At 31.7% G+C, this 17,044-nt stretch overlaps 1 protein-coding gene across 1 annotated transcript; it reads left to right on the top strand.

Annotated features, from left to right (window-relative positions):
• The first annotated feature begins 591 nt into the window (after window positions 1-591).
• LOC130809423 (uncharacterized) lies at window positions 592-15,595 on the top strand. The gene is made up of 13 exons (XM_057675207.1): window positions 592-1,089; window positions 4,155-4,267; window positions 4,371-4,427; window positions 5,856-5,951; window positions 8,106-8,176; window positions 9,211-9,253; window positions 9,621-9,701; window positions 9,805-9,864; window positions 11,693-11,743; window positions 13,455-13,552; window positions 13,635-13,683; window positions 13,878-13,922; window positions 14,734-15,595. The coding sequence occupies exons 1-13, from the start codon at window positions 735-737 to the stop codon at window positions 15,163-15,165; spliced, it is 1,551 nt and encodes a 516-aa protein (XP_057531190.1). The 5' UTR covers window positions 592-734; the 3' UTR covers window positions 15,166-15,595.
• The last annotated feature ends 1,449 nt before the right edge of the window (window positions 15,596-17,044 follow it).

Here is a 17,044-nt window from a genome sequence, read left to right as displayed (position 1 = left end):
AAAAATATAAACAAAATATAAATTAATTTAAATAAATAAGAGGGAAGGAAAAAAAAATTGCTATCGCACAAAACGTGCGACTGGGCCATGGTGGAGTCGCACGTTTTGTGCGACCCAACCACGGTTCAGTCGCATGTTTTGTGCGATTGCAATTTTTTTTTTTAAAAAATCATTCGAATCGATAAAACTACGTACTGAATCAGTCTTTTTGGTTAGCCATTGTAAATCGATTCCAACTTTTAGCTTGTTTTAACTCAGAGAGCGTTTTTAGAGAGATTTTAGAGAGATTATTGTGTTTGAGTTCATATATAATGCAGAGGCGGTATTGGAAATTCAATACATATAGGGTGGCGATAAAAGTGTTTGGATTTCATTTCCTACGCTTTAGTTCCATAAATTTTATGTTTTGATTTAGTGCTTTTAGAGTTATAAAAGTATTATTGAGTGAGATTGAAATGTATTAAACAAATTTTAAGTCCAAAAACATTTTTGTCATTTTATTAAATTAGGGATAACGATGAAAAAAAAGAGTGACAAAGTTTAATAATATGTGCCCACAAGAGTGATAATTGCTCCCACTCTACACCTAACCTATTATTCGCTCAAAAGAAAACCCATCCTATTATCGACGTCAACAAGTTAATCGCGGGCATGTTGGGAAATCAAACCATAAACCCTAATCTGACAAGCATGAGCCAAACCAAAATTGCAGCAAAAATCAGCAATTAACTGCAATGGAGGTCGCGTATGAAACCCTAAGCCCTCTTCTTCCTTCATCCTCCGCCGCTACAACCCCCATCTCCACTGCTGATAACTCAACTTTCGGTGAAGAATCCGACGCCTATATTGTATTCCGTAATGAAATTTCCCTGTCCTCATTGGAACCCGCTTCCGCTGAAGCTGAAGCAATCGATTATTTCTCCCTTGATGTCGATGATTCATCCAATGAAGTAATTCATCCAAAGTTTTCTGCTTCTCATGTGGTTGTTGTGGAGGAGCCAGAAAAAGAACCTGAACGAACATTAGAGAGTAGTGGCTGGTTTCGGCCCGATTGTCGGTTTAAAAGCCCTATGCTTCAGCTTCATAAAGGTATGTATTTTTGGTATTTTTAGCTGCCGGAGTCTGTCTTGGTTCAGAATTTATTGTTTTACCATTTATGGTATGAATGTCAAATACTTCTAGGTTTTTTATAGTCAGCACTACTTTTGTTTTAACACTATTAATGCACTATTTTAACTGTTAACACTTAGTATTTTTAATATGAATCCAGATGAATTAAAAACAATTGCACTTTATGTAGGACAATTTTGCATGATGAATTGTGACTGCTATGCAAATTGCTCGATTGAGTTTTGATTCTTATGAATAGCTTTAGGCGTTGCTTCAATTGCTCTCTTGCATCATGGGAATTACTAGATAGATTCCCATGTAAAACCTACGGATATGAATAATGATATTATTTTATAAAATTAATTCATTTACAACTTAAACTTAATTATTAAATTTTTATATTTGTTAAGATATTATCTTTATCAAAGTGAATAAATAATTTACTACACAACAACATTAAAACATATACTCATAGTAATTATTGATAATTAAGACAAACAAAATTTACAAAGTCTTCAACTATGATAGATAGGAAGGAGGATTTAGTTGAAAAAATAGCTAAATTAGTTAGCTTATTCATTATATGATGATGATTTATTATCCAAGTTAAAAATAAAGATATTTATGTACATTATTTTTTTGGTTTATATAAGAAAATATAGTATTTCTATAGATTATCACATATAGTTATAATTACTCAACAAATATTACTTGTTTTGCTAAGTTAATTGTTTCCAAATATCAAAAGTTTCCCATCTATAATAGAATAATGGTGGGAAAATTTTTAATGATAGCATGACACGTGTCAAAGTCGTTTCTTTATTAGTATATTTTATGATTATGATATGATTATGATTATGATGATTATGATATTTACGGATATGAATAATGATATTATTTTATAAAATTAATTCATTTACAACTTAAACTTAATTATTAAATTTTTATATTTGTTAAGATATTATCATTATCAAAGTGAATAAATAATTTACTATACAACAATATTAAAACATATACTCATAGTAATTATTGATAATTAAGACAAACAAAATTTACTAAGTCTTCAACTATGATAGATAGAAAGGAGGATTTAGTTGAAAAAATAGCTAAATTAGTTAGCTTATTCATTATATGATGATGATCTATTATCCAAGTTAAAAATAAAGATATTTATGTATATTATTTTTTTGGTTTATATAAGAAAATATAGTATTTCTATAGATCATCACATATAGTTATTAATTAATCAACACATATTACTTGTTTTGATTAGTTAATTGTTTCCCTAAATATCAAATCAAATATCAAAAGTTTCCCATTTATAATAGAATAATGGCGGGAAAATTTTTAATGATAGTGTGACACGTGTCAAAGTTGTTTCTTTATTAGTATATTTTATGATTTTATGATTTATGATATGATGATTATGATTATGATTATGACACGTGTCAAAGTCTTTTCTTTATTAGTATATTTTATGATTTATTGATTATTGATTGATCGATGAAATCATAGAACCCAAGTCAAAAAATGTCCATTAATAGTTTTTATTTAATTTTAATTACTACAATTTTCACATGCAATAGAATACTCTATTTATTATAAAAAAATTATTTTTTAAATTTCTTTGATCCTACCATTGAAAGATTTTAGATTTTTTATTAATATATTATATTTAATTTAATTTGTAGAATTTGATAAGAAATTTTTTTAAAGAATCATAAAAAATATAAAATGAATATAACATATAATATACATTTTGAGTTTAAGACTTAAGATTGTGTATAAAAAATTAATTATTTTAAGAAAAATTGTCAAAATGTACCTAATAAATTTTTTTCAAAAAGTACCTAAAAAAAGTTTTGCCAAAAAATACCTAACTTAATTTTTTTCTTTTCCAAAGCGTACTACATTTCCTGAAGTTGATTGCCAAATATAACGGTTGACTGGACAAAATAAAAAATTCTTGTTCCTCATCTTCAATTTCTTTTCCAATTTAATTTTGATTTTGGGTAAAGAGTAGAGAAAGAAGATAGTGAGGAAAATTTCATTGGAAAAAAAATTGAAGATGAGGAAGAAAAATTTTCGATTTTGACCAGTCAACCGTTATATTTGACAGACAACTGAAGGAAAACGTTAATTGGTACTCTTTGGAAAAGAAAAAATTTTGTTAGGTATTTTTTGACAAAACTTTTTTTATTATGTACTTTTCGGGAATTTTTTTTATTAGATACTTTCTGGCACTTTTCCCTTTATTTTATTTTTATTTTTTTTTGATTGAGTCACTTTAGTATTGATTACGATTTAATGAAGCAAATTTTAATTTCCTTTAAGATTTGGAATAAAAAAGTATAACTTTATATAAGGAAATATAATAGTAGTATATCATTAGATCACATATATTTATAATTAATCAACAAATATTACATATTTTTATGAGTTAATTGTTTTCTTTGAATATCAAGTCAAATACTAAAAGTTTATATGTCAACAACAGAAAAAAAAGGCGGAAAAATTTTTAATGAGAGTTTGACATGTGTTCCAAATTGTTTCTCCATTAGTATATTTTATTGACTGTTCGACTTCAGGAATGACATACTCCCTCCTTTTTTAAGTTGCGACAAAGCGAAAGGGGCAAGTACTTGATTTGTGAAGGCTAAGATGATTGAAGGCTTAGAGCTAGGAAGAGACTAAGGCGTGACCTTATTATTTAGTTTTCTACGTTTTAAATTATTGAAGGTTTAGTTTGGTTTGTCTTGCATTAAGAACATGTTAGAACCCTTGGAATATTGGATTTCTCTCAAGTTAGAACTTTTTTGGAACTTCTGTTTTCCACTTCTGTTAGAAGTTTAAGTCTAATCAGTAGCCTAATTTGCTACCTTGTGCTAATTGTGACAAGCAAATTTTAGTTAGTTTTAGTTGCGCATTAGGTCACAGTGGCTTACTAATTAAGTTGCTAGATTACACAATTTACCTTTGTTTATGGGTAAAAAACATGTGGAGTGGAGAATTTGCTACTATATAACCCTGAATTTGGCATGTAGAGATCTTGGACTTCTGTGAATTTTTATCTCCAACTCCTAAAGAAGAAGCATCACGCAATGCAGCTATTGAACGTGTCTCTAAAGTTATCAAATATATATGGTCTAGTTGCAGGGTACTTTAACTTCCCTCTCATGGTCTTGAACCCGCTTATTCATATTGTTTTGTTGCACTTAGAATTAACTATAATTGTTTTCCAATTCTCTCGTTGCTTACAGGTAGAGGTTTTCGGGTCATATAGAACAGGGCTGTATCTCCCATCTAGTGACATTGATGTATGTATTGTCCCTCTCTGTTTATGGTTTTCACTTGTTATCTCCTTGGACCGTTTATTTCTAAATTCTTTGTCTATGATCGTCTTGCTTTCGCCGCAAAGTTCTTCCTATTGTGAGCTTGAATTTTTACCCATTCGTTGACATAGCCTTTTCATAAACTTATTTTTTTTTGTTACGCGTTTGTTTGGTTTGTTTGATGCTTGCTCTTTTAACTTTTATCCTTCTAGTTCTATGTAATGTAGGCTAGTTTGAATAAGAACTACTTTTTTGAAAATATCATATGTATCTTCTATTTTTGCTCGTTTTCCCTTTAACAGCTCTCCGTGATTAAATAAAGATGCCTATGTGGTAAATGATGCAATTGTTTTAATCAAATTGGAGGAATTCCACTCGTGAAAATCATTTGGAAATGGCTTCTTAGATAGTATGCAACATGGAATAAAATAACGGACGTTCCATCTTGGAACGCACGATTTATAACGGTTTATGAAGTCGCCGTTCCGAGATCTCACATTTTATAACGCTGACCCAAAAAACGACATTATGTGTCGGAAACCGGCCGTTTTTACAGTTTTGTAATGGAAAATTCTGTGAATCACGGCGAGATGCTCTGTTTTGGGGCGATATCGAACGCATACCATACCAATTAACCCAAAAAAAAGAAAATAAAATAATACAATAAAAAAACTTACACGAATTTGCAAACAAGAAAACAAAAGACATTTCACCAGATCCAAGTTGGTCCTTGAACGCCATCTTCAAAGTACAAATACTTCGAAAGAGTTGAAGAAGAGTAGTTGCTCGGTAAGTATATTATTGAGATGTCATAGATCTTTATTTTCAATAAAGAGAATGAAAGAGGTGTTGTTGTGACTTTTACAATTACTTATGCATTATACAGCTGTACTCCAACATGAAGTACAAATTAATGTGCCTTGTTTCTATGTATTGGTGTGGCTTTACAAAGATTAATGCAAAAGGTTTTTTTTCAAAAAAATTAAAATATGTATACTAAGCTATACTCATTGTACAGGACCCTTAACGTCTAATAACATCTATTATTGTAATTGTAAAAATTGTATTTGTATAAAAAAAATTGTATTTGTATTAATTACATTAATATATATATTATTATTAAATGTAATAAAAAAATCATTTAAAAATTATTCTACCGCGATCCGTTCCGTGATAACCGCATTTTTTTCGTTACTGTGAATCGTAATCACGACCGTGATTGTGACTGCGTTTTTACACCATGGTATGCAACAATGTTATCTTTACCATAGAAACTAAATTTAAACGACATTAAGGGATCGGATTTTTTTTAATGGGTGGATGAAGACCATTAAGTTATCATCGTATTGAAACATCACATATAAATCTAATGTTATATGAATTTTCTCTATCTAAGATCGCTGTTATTTTTAGGTTGTGATTCTTAATTCTAATATCAAAACTCCACAAATTGGATTACAAGCTCTGGCTAAGGCTTTGTCGCGAGAGGGCATTGCAAAAAAAATACAGGTATTTCCATTTCACGAATGTAGCATAATTTTTATTTGAAGTACATGCTATATTGGTTTTGTTGTTGGATATTTTTATTTATTTGGAAAACCTTGGAGTTAATTTGAATTTTTGACATCGGGACAAAGAATGACTAATCATTTAGGCGCGGATCTAAATGAAAGTATGATGCCATATGCTCATGACAACATGGTTGTAAAATTGTAGTAATTAGAGTCTTACATGAAACCTTTTCTTTTGTGGATCTATTACTATTAAAGAATGTAGCTAGAAATTGGAATGCTTTCAAAAGACTTCTTCCATGTCATTTTTCATAAACTTTTAAATTGCACATTGATTTCTTATATATATATATATATATATATATATATATATATATATATATATATATATATATATATATATATAATGAGATATTCCTTGAACCGGCCTAAAGGCATGAGATATTCCTTGAACTAGTTGGTGATACGACAATGGAGTTATGCGATTGTTGTATCATCAAATGTTGGCCAATAGTATGATATATTCCATGAGCCAACCTAAAATGCGATGTTTTTACACCTTGACAATGCGGGTGATATAGATTCGATAAATTTGGAAACCTTTAAAGCTCGGGCGATATGATATGACGCTGCCTTGTGTCTGTACTATGCCTATATCACCTTTCTTCCTTACGCTATTTCCTATCTCCCTTTATTCGTCTCTACTTCTCATTTCCCTACTTTCGTTAATGGCTATGTTGCGCACCACCTAGTTTTCCTCTCCATTTCTTTTCCCTCTCCTTTCTCCTCTCTTGTCTCCACGTTTGTTGAAATTGTTCGTTAGGGACGTAGAAAATTAGACATGATTGTCATAGACGGAAGTCTAGCGTGTATATAATATATTTAAGTTTACAAGGGATGTGATTTTTGGGTTAGTCTAGTGGTTAAGAATTTTTCTGTTCATTTTGTAATAGAGTTTGATTTTCACCACCTACATAAAAGATTAATTTTTTTTCATTTTTGATTGGAGGATTTCTATAGACTACCTTTGATTTAAGAAAAACGGAGATGTGTGGACCAATTTGCATAGTGCGAAAATATGGTAATCGTGATTTAAGTTTTGGATAGGGGATGATTGCTGCGGTAATGGGGTGATGCATCTGTCATATCGCCCAATGTCATCCTAAATCATGAAATATCACTTGGAGTAGTCTATCACAATTTTTATAATCATATACAATGCAGTTAATACTAGTTTGTTAAAACGATGCAATGTTCCTTGGTTCTAGTGCCAATTGTTAGCATAGAGCAAAAACAAGGTCGCATCGCATCCAATCGACCACATTGTAAATGATTAATTAAAACAAACCAATATTTTTCACATTATTAGAGTGTGGAAGAACCGCATGTTGGGCCTTTACAAGGAATATCTCATGCTTTTGACCGATATTTGGCTTTACAATAACCTCATAACGAGGTATTTTTTCACTTAATTGTTAGCAATAATTTTTGGCGCATTCGTTCATGTGTCGCTGTGTGACTGAATGATCACGGGTTTGAATCTTAAAAGCAACCTCATTTTGATGGGTTTGAATCTTAAAAGCAACCTCATTTTGATTAAGGTTAAGGTTTTCTTGTATTACACCTGTGTTATGGACCCGTCCTTGGAGCCCTATTTTGTTGGAACATTTTTTCTCTTCATGCGAGCTACTAGCTATGCATTAGATCTAATAGGATGGATGATTGAAAGTGAGAGAGATTTAAAGGATTAGAGAATAAAAGCAATGGTGGCACATTAGGTGTAGTTAATGGTTATTAGATGCTAAACAACTTAAATAAGGAAGGGTAAATCAAAATCAAAATGAAGTAACAAGGAGCCAAAAACCCTTTAGTCGGATGTACCTTACATATATATGGTTTATTACTATTGCTTAGTGGAGTGTTAAATATTAAACTACATAGGTTGGCTTATAAGTAATATCGTTGTGCGAGTAACCTTAGGAAAATTCGCTTTTTGTGTGCATCTTACTCACACTTTGTAATTGAGGTAAGTCGTAGCATTTGAACCTTGGTTTGTCTTCTTGATTTGCGTAAGAATTTAACATACATCATTGAAATACTTATTCCTTTAATTTGTAGAAGTATATACTTACATACATATATTGATTCTCAGGTGATCGGTAAAGCTAGGGTGCCAATTATTAAGTTTGTGGAGAAGGTTGCCGACGTTGCATTTGACATTAGGTGAGCACTTTGGAGTGTGTTGTGTTTTTCCTTTTCTCTATTGACATTCTGATAGTTGCTTTTTGTGGTCATTTATTTTAATTTTTATGGTGGATTTACACTTACCTCTTGTTGATCAACTTTGAGTTATGTTTGTTTTAAAGTTTGAGTTACGTTATTGCTTTGTTTGTGTTTATTTTTGTGAGTTGTTCTTTTCCTATACAACAAGAACATGCCATAACCTTTACAATGTGATCGTGATGTGGACTATATTTTGCACTATGGTTTGTCTTTAAGCATTTGGTTATTTACATGGAACTTTCATCTAAGAATTTCGAGGTTTTATTAACTAGTTGTTTTCTCAAGAACTTGGTTTTATCAATAATATGCTTCTTTGGATAAACACCCCTTAAATGCTGAATATTATGTTTAAAATATAAGTGATGCTTTTTGGCTTTAGTCCTCTTTGTAAGCTTTCAAATATCCTTTTAATTCAATCATTGCTATATATTGAAAGTAAAGGAGAAGGATAAAATCCCAGTGTCTTGATTAGAATGATAGGTGAACCCTTAAGTTTTACGCTATCAATTATCATACCAACTTGGTATTATTTCAGTAACAAATTGAGTCTTTTGGAAACAAAAGTAAAAAATTAAGTGGAGGAGTGTTGTGTGGACGGCTCATGGGGTACTCATTGTTAGTCAACTTTCATTGAATGTGATGGGAAGATTATTGCTGAATTTGATACCCACTTGTGAATACTAATCCAAAACGTGTGAATCGATATGTTAATTGAAGTGCAACTTGGCGTGGTATTTAAAATGTGGGAAAACGGAGGATTGCTTTTCTTCGCCAAAGTGTTAATTTTGAAGATATGTTAGGTGTTGTTTTTGTGTGTTTTGAACTTTTACGTTGGTTGTCCCCTACCTACTGCAAACCTCCCTTGTCCCATGAGTGGGAAAACTAAATTCCCTGGTGAAATTGAAGGTAGTGAAATTTTATTTCAATTGATCTCTTCTTTTGCTGATGAATTTAATTTGAGATTTTTTTTTTAGTTTCGATGTCGACAATGGTCCAAAAGCTGCCGAGTATATTAAGGTCTGTTTACTCTTCCACCTTATAAAAAGTTCAAAAGCTTTTTAGTTTAATCAATTTAAGATTTATATTACCTTGCTTGTCAATGCATGCTCAAATTTGATTAACAGAATCACGTATGAGCATGTTTAAAATCTATTTGCTCTGGTTTACAGTTGGCCTGATATAGAAACTTGGGGACTTGCATTGACCTAAAGAAGTGGCACATTAGGTGTCAACTGAAGTCCCTACCTTGATATAGAAAGTATGCTCTGTCATATGAATGCCTTGCAGATTGGTATCTAGCTATTATATTATAGACTATACTAAATCTTTTTTGTGTAGTATGTTTCATATTTTTTATTTAACGTATCCATTTTTCATTTTCTAGAATGCCATATCAAGGTTGCCTCCATTGCGGCCACTTTGTTTGATTCTCAAAGTCTTTCTGCAACAGAGAGAGTTGAATGAGGTATATAAGTTCATATTATCCTTACCAATAATGTTTTTTTTGGCTCTTTACAATTTTTTGGCAGTTGAAATTCTATTTGACTTCATTTTGCACTAATTTAAAGGTATACTCTGGAGGAATTGGCTCTTATGCACTACTTGCGATGTTGATTGCTATGTTACGAGTAAGTGAACAAACCATGAACCTTAGCACTGAAGTAGCTTGTTTTGTTGTATTGTTTGTGTTGGAGAAATGATAGAGGGATAGTTAATTTAAGATGATAGAACTGCTATACACTTCATCTCACAAATGTTCATGGCCGTTGATTTATGATGGTCACGGGCCTTGACCAATTTACTATAAATTATACATCTGTTTTTTTTAATAAGTTTTGGATTTTATGCTTTAGGTTTTGCGAATAACATCGTCATATGGACTCTTGTTAGATTTGTCAAATTTTGTACTTTTGAAATATTAACTTTTTATAGTTGTCCATATGGTCAGATTTTAAAGGTTAAATAAGTGAAAAGGGGGATTGGTTTAATATTTGAAATCAAAGATAGTACAAAGAATAAGAATAGATCGTGATAGTTATGAGTTTAGAACTCTAATTTATTCTTTGTTGTTGCTTTTTCCCAGCAAGCTACTCCTAAAGGGAGCAGTTATGCGGCCATCCCCTTACATGTTGAAATGATCTTTTGTCTATATTCTTGCATCTCTCCATCAATCGATGTTGTTTTCATACATTATTTTCATATCTTTCAGAAGATCTATGTTTTGAGTTTGCTTAATTGGCCAGTGTAAATAGAAAAAAATTGCTGTCTTAATAGTTTCCTGTTCCAATTGTTTGCTTGTTTATGTATTGTTTTGAAGTAACCATGCGTATGTTAGTCAATCCTTCGTAACTTCTACATTTATCCTACTTGATATTTACATGGCAGTTGTTTTTCTTTATCTTGCGCTACCTTGAATGATTGATATCTTTTATTTTGAATGCTCTGCTTCTGTTGCTTTTCCTCAAACTTGTGCATGTAATATTTTGTTTAGCTAGACATGAAACCCATGTTATGATTTCTTCTGAAAATTTTAGCTTCTTACTAATGCCTTTTTGAAATAAACTCAAACCCACATGAAGCGTTGCTTTTATTCCTTATACAACATAAAAAATTTTCATACAAAACCCAGATCGTGATATGGTAGGCAACCCATCGATCTTGATAAGACTGAGTAAGTTCTATTTTACTTTTTTCTTCATTATAACTTTTATTGATTTTGGAAAGGATTATGACCAAATACCTAAAATGCTTTATTTAGGGGCCTAAAGGCAAAGCAACCTCCTATTGCAAATATTAGAGGTATCTAAGATTATTGTGTGAGCAACAAGTACATATAAAGCCCCTTCAATCAGCATAGACCTTCACCAAGGGATGAACGAGTCTCTTTCTTTTCCCCCCTGAATCCTCAGGATTGACGATTTGGATCGATAGATAAGTTGATTACCTGATTCTAAAAGCCTAAATGCACCATTGATGAAACCAAACGAAGGAAAACTAATTTTCACTTGTATTTTCTAACAAAAAAATTTTTCATGGAAAAGTATTTTCGACGAAAAATGTTTTCTATGTTACCCCACACCCCTGTAAGAAGATTTTTTGCACAGTTGGGATTCATCAGAGAATGATAAATGAGCTTATTGACAGTGAGAACAGTTTTGTTGGGGGGGAGGGGGAGGGGGAGGAGGATGCCTTTACATCAATGAAGTGAAGGCTGCATAATTGTGTCTCTAATACTCTTGACACAGAAGAAACACTTTGTTTTTGTATGGAAAAGGAGCTGTGAGGCAATTATGCAAAACACTTTGTTTTACATTCTTAGAGAATGCTGTTTTGGTCTTTGACAATTTACCTATTTGGCCGTTTATCAAGTTATGTGTGCTTGTGTTACTAGATCTGCTACTTGTAACATTTGTTTTGACTTCTGAAAATTTTCTTGCATACTTTATTTGAATGCAGAGCATAAACGACAGCCAAAGATCTACAGAACATAACTTGGGAATTCTGTTGGTATGTTATGCTTTATCGAGCTGCATTTCCCTTATTTTTTCATTATGTACTAGGCTGGGATGCTACTGGGATTCTTATTTTATTGTTCTCAGTTTTATTTGGTTGATCTTTTAGTGTAGATTTCCTCCATTTAGTTCAAATATTTGCATTTTTAGGAAATTCTAAATGTAGTTGTAAAACTATTATTTTTAGCTACGGTCTCTCCCTGTCTGCATTGCTCGGATTCTTTAATATGTCTGCCTCTCCCAATCTTGTAACGAGTGGAGGAGAATTTTACTGAAGAGACTAAAAAATGGCTGCAATGATTCTGATGTCTATTTTGGAACGATGAGCATCAATTGTGCCCTATCACTGACACTTGCTATTCTCTTTAGGTCACTTCCAGCAATGTGTGTTTTTTTTTTAGCATTTTGAAATTCATGATAATGCTTTCTGTCGTCAGTTTGCTGCTGACTGGCATCTAAATCTTCTGTTTGAATGCTAAAGATGGAACTTATGTTACTCCGACTCGCCATTTACTCTGGCATACTGGTGTCCGGTACGTCCAGTACGGATACCGGCGCCAGATACGTGTCAAGTACACCGAAATAAACATGGGTATGGTATAGATTTGCCCACATCTGAAAATTAGAGATGATATTGAAATAATACCTCCATTATAAGGGTTTAAAATTCCTTCAAAGCCCTAAGTGTGAGGAAGTAGAACTCTAATTTAAGTGCATCAACGATGATAGTTTGGGGCTTTTGATCGCCAATGATTGAAACCAACCATAATCAAGTTTTTGGTTGAGGGTCTTCTCGAATACCATTATTTTTCCTTTTCTTCATGTCAACATTGCCTCTGGTATGTATTTTCCTTTTATTGTTTTTTTCTCAAACCTGTGCCTATCTCTCCCCCACTTGACATAGTCTAAGAGGTAAAAGGATCATGTGATTAAAATTCCTTCAAAGCCCTAAGTGTGAGGAAGTAGAACTCTAATTTAAGTGCATCAACGATGATAGTTTGGGGCTTTCGATCGCCAATGATTGAAACCAACCATAATCAAGTTTTTGGTTGAGGGTCTTCTCGAATACCATTATTTTTCCTTTTCTTCATGTCAACATTGCCTCCGGTATGTATTTTCCTTTTATTGTTTTTTTTCTCAAACCTGTGCCTATCTCTCTCCCACTTGACATAGTCTAAGAGGTAAAAGGATCATGTGATTATTGTATCTATTTTTACCATTTATGGTTTCAACTTTTTTGACAAGTGCTGTAAACTCAGCCTAGTGGACCCCAATTCTTTCTATTCTCGCTCCGACAAATTTTTTTAAAGACTACTGTATTTACATTTTGAACTTTTACAAGTGAGGCACTATTAACTTTTTTTATTTCCTCTAAAAAAACTATGTTTTATTTATTATATTTTATTTATTTTATTAATTTATCCGTATCTCCCCAGTATCCAATGGTAGGATGATGTCCGTATCCCAAATTTCTAAAGTTGTCGTACCAGACACTAGGATCCGCACCCGTGTGCGATATTCGTACCCGAGTCCATGTAACATAGGATGGAACCAGGATGAGATCAATTGATGATGATTCATTCACATACCCTTGAACATTGTCCAAGGATTTTGAAGCTTTTTTAAACCTTTGGCATGTAAATATGCAAGATAATATACATACTTACATCTTATGAACAATGTTCTGGTCCCGATTTTGTAAACAGATTAAATTTTTTGAGTTCTACGCTCATAGATTGAACACGTGGGATGTTGGTGTCTCCTGCAATGGAAGCGAAACATTTTTTCTAAAGAGTCGCAAAGGGTATGCTTTATTTTAAACTCAACTCTGATTCTCATAGTTCGTGTTCTACACTGACATTCTCCATTCTTTATTTTCACTTCAGGTTCGAAAATAAAGGACGCCAATTACTTCTTACAATAGAAGATCCACAGGTCAAACTTTAATTCAATTTTTTCCTCTGAAGTTTACTAAAATTTTCTTTTTAGTGTCATTTTTTGTGCTGCTAACTCTTTAAGTTTTCAGCATAAATTTTCTTTTCCGGTTTGCGATTTTTTGCTATTGTCTTTTCTTGTAAAAATTGAATTTTTTCATAGCTTATCGGATACTGTTTTCTGCTATCATGCAGACACCTGGAAATGACATAGGGAAGAGCTCTTTTAACTATTTCCAGGTATGTTCTTTTGTTTGGCTTACTTGTTCTAGTTTTTCCTTTATATCGTAAGAATTCATCCAATTTGTTTGGTGAATGAATCTCATTGGGGATCTCATCTATTCTCAGTTATGTATGATATATTGGGTATAAGAGTATTAAGGATATTTTATAAGGGTAGTTAGTTAGAGATATTAGTATAAATAAAGGACATGGGAGTAGAGAAAGATAGGATTTATATTGTATTCAGATTGCCAGTGAACGTATTTAGTTCCTACAGAATTGCACATTCTTCACAGCTCTTTGTGCAAGCATAAAATTTATTTTCTAGAGATGGAAAGTTCTGTTGTCTTTATTCTATATTGCTTGCTTCTCTAGGATTGAGGTTTAGAAAGCTCGAATGCCTGTACTGTTGAATTTCAAAAGTTTTATGTGAACTATTGTGTACTTTCTCTTTCCGTTTCTCTTTTAGTTGATTCTTAAATAAAGTAAGGCTGTGTTTGGAACAAGTAACTCATTTCAAATAATAGAATTTCAATCATAAAATCATAAATAAATATTTTGGATGACAAGGTTTGGGACACTTTGGGTACTCAATCTCAAATTCTCTATTTAAAAGTACTTTTTTTGATAAGTGTGTTGGCTAGAATCCAAATTCGAATTTTATGTTTTACCAAACCCTAAACTTGAGCCAATTTTAGATTTCCAAATGAAATTATGGATCCCAAACACATCATTAGTGTTTTGTTAAATTTTTAATTTTTATTTTTTAATTGGTGGTCCTTTTGTATTAATGTTTCTACTTTTGCAATTACTTTGTTTATTGCTTTAGATAAGATCAGCTTTCATGATGGCTTATGCAACACTTACAAATACGAAGACTATCATGAATTTGGGGCCCAATAAAAGTATTCTTGGAACAATTATTAGACCCGACTCAATTTTGCTGGAGCGAAAAGGAGGGTCCAACGGGGAGGTGACTTTTAATAGCTTGCTTCCAGGAGCCGGTGAAACATTGGACTCACAATATGATGATAAGCAGGATATTTTATGCAATTGGCAATTTAACAATGACTATGAAGAGCCCCTTCCTCGTGGTGGTGGATTTCCTGAAATTAATGGTGCTTCTTCCTCTAGTAAGAGGAAAGCTTCTAAAGAGAAGTCTTCTACGAAGGAAAATGGAGGCTTTGAAAAATTAAGTTATGAAGAAAATGGATCCCGGAAAGAGAGACGAAGAGAAAAAAAGCGGTCCAAATTTGTGTGATTTTGAGATATTCGGAAAACTCGGATGTTATTACTTTGAGAGTTGGAGATATGCCTTGGAGAATGAGTGATTATATCGAGTTCGATGGTGCTGCCATTGAGATATTCAAGGTTCGTGCTCCTCAGTTCCAGCGGTGAAGCAACTATCATCAATTCTGTTATAGATGATCTGATCCGCTGTGTATTATCCAGTATGCATGACCCGAATTCATTCACAGGCTGGATTCAGAATATGTGCCATATGTTATGTGGTTATGTTTGCTGTAAGTTCAGGCCAACGGCCTGGGCGATTTAGTTTATTGGCTTATTTATATTCTACTATTAGAGAATAAGCATATTTTCCTTATATATGAATTGAGTTGGCTGATGACACATTGAGAACATAATTGAATTGGTTAATTTTGATTCTCAATATTATTTGGATTTTCCAAGGATTGAAGTGGCTAAGCTAATCTAACTGTATTTTCTCCTGAAGGCAAAGGACTGGAAAACTGGAATTGTGTGTGGCAAATAATTCTCATCTCGGAGGATGTATGTGCCAAGTGCCAACTGCCAAGGTAGCCGTATTCTCATCTTAAAGATCTCATATTAAGCGTTTTTATTTAGATGGAAGGAAATTGAGAGGACGGATTTAGAGGGATAACGAATTCTTTATTTGGATAATAAAATGAGAGGGAATAAATTTTGAGGGGAGGGGTTAGAAGGATTAGATGAATAATTTTTGTTAGCGTCTTAATCTCGTCAAAGTTGAAAAGATTTATTGGAAAACATCTTTTTTTTGTTTTCCTAAACAAATAAGAGTTACTTTTCTTTTATATATATATATATATATATATATATATATATATATATATATATATATATATATATATATATATATATATATATATATATATATATATATATATATATATTTTTTTTTTTTTTTTTTTTTTTTTTTTTTTTTTTTTTCTTTCTTTTCAAAATTGTTATTCATAGAGTAAAATGAGTGGGATTGGCAAGTTTTTCTCGAGGCAAGACGCATCCACCATTATTCATTATGGTCCATTGTTTTCACACAATAGTATTTTGGAAAACCAAATCAGAAATAATTATATATGTAATTGTTTTATCACAAATTTCATTTGTCAATTTGTTTTTTAAAGTTCGGGTTAATGAGAATCTCTAATAGGCAAATGGAAGGGGAGTTGCTTTTTTTAACTCCTACTGTGTGGGCGAAATCAGTCACTAAGCTAAATACAACCTGATTTTTTATTAATTAAATTAAATTACACTAAATTAACTGCTTTTAATGATTGTCTATAATGATAAATCATACATTCTATTAATTTTATTGTATAATAGAAAAAAAAAGATTGATTGTGAACATATCATTTGTCTTTTTTTCATTAGACAGTATTAATGAAATTTGATCAATCTGTATTTTTTGACTTACCATATTTACACATTTGTATTTTTAGAAAAATTTATATATTTATGAATGCAATGAATCACAATTATTCCAATTACACTGTTATATATAAATGTATAGTTTAGAAAATATATTGGCTAAAAAATTACATTCATTTCAATTATACTGTAATTTATTAAATTATTAGAAGTACATAATTGCCCTTTTTTCCAGCAATAGTTGTTTAAAATTGAAATGACATAAAATTCATTTAATAATCATTAAAATCAGTCTTTTACATTGTTAGATTATCATAATTACAATTTTGAATTTTAGGAAAAATATCAAAAAATATTGAACATGATGACAATTATGGAAACGAATAAATTAATACAAATTCTTGTGAGAGACGGTCTCTTAAAGAGACCATCTACATTTGGGTCGGCCTATTATATATTTTTTGTAAGTAGGCATTAAATTGATGTAAGTA

The sequence above is a fragment of the Amaranthus tricolor genome, chromosome 3 (genome assembly GCF_026212465.1).
Source record: "Amaranthus tricolor cultivar Red isolate AtriRed21 chromosome 3, ASM2621246v1, whole genome shotgun sequence".
NCBI classification, from domain to species: Eukaryota; Viridiplantae; Streptophyta; class Magnoliopsida; order Caryophyllales; family Amaranthaceae; genus Amaranthus; species Amaranthus tricolor.
Note: the sequence above shows the minus strand (reverse complement) of the source record. Positions and strands in the feature narration are given on the sequence as shown.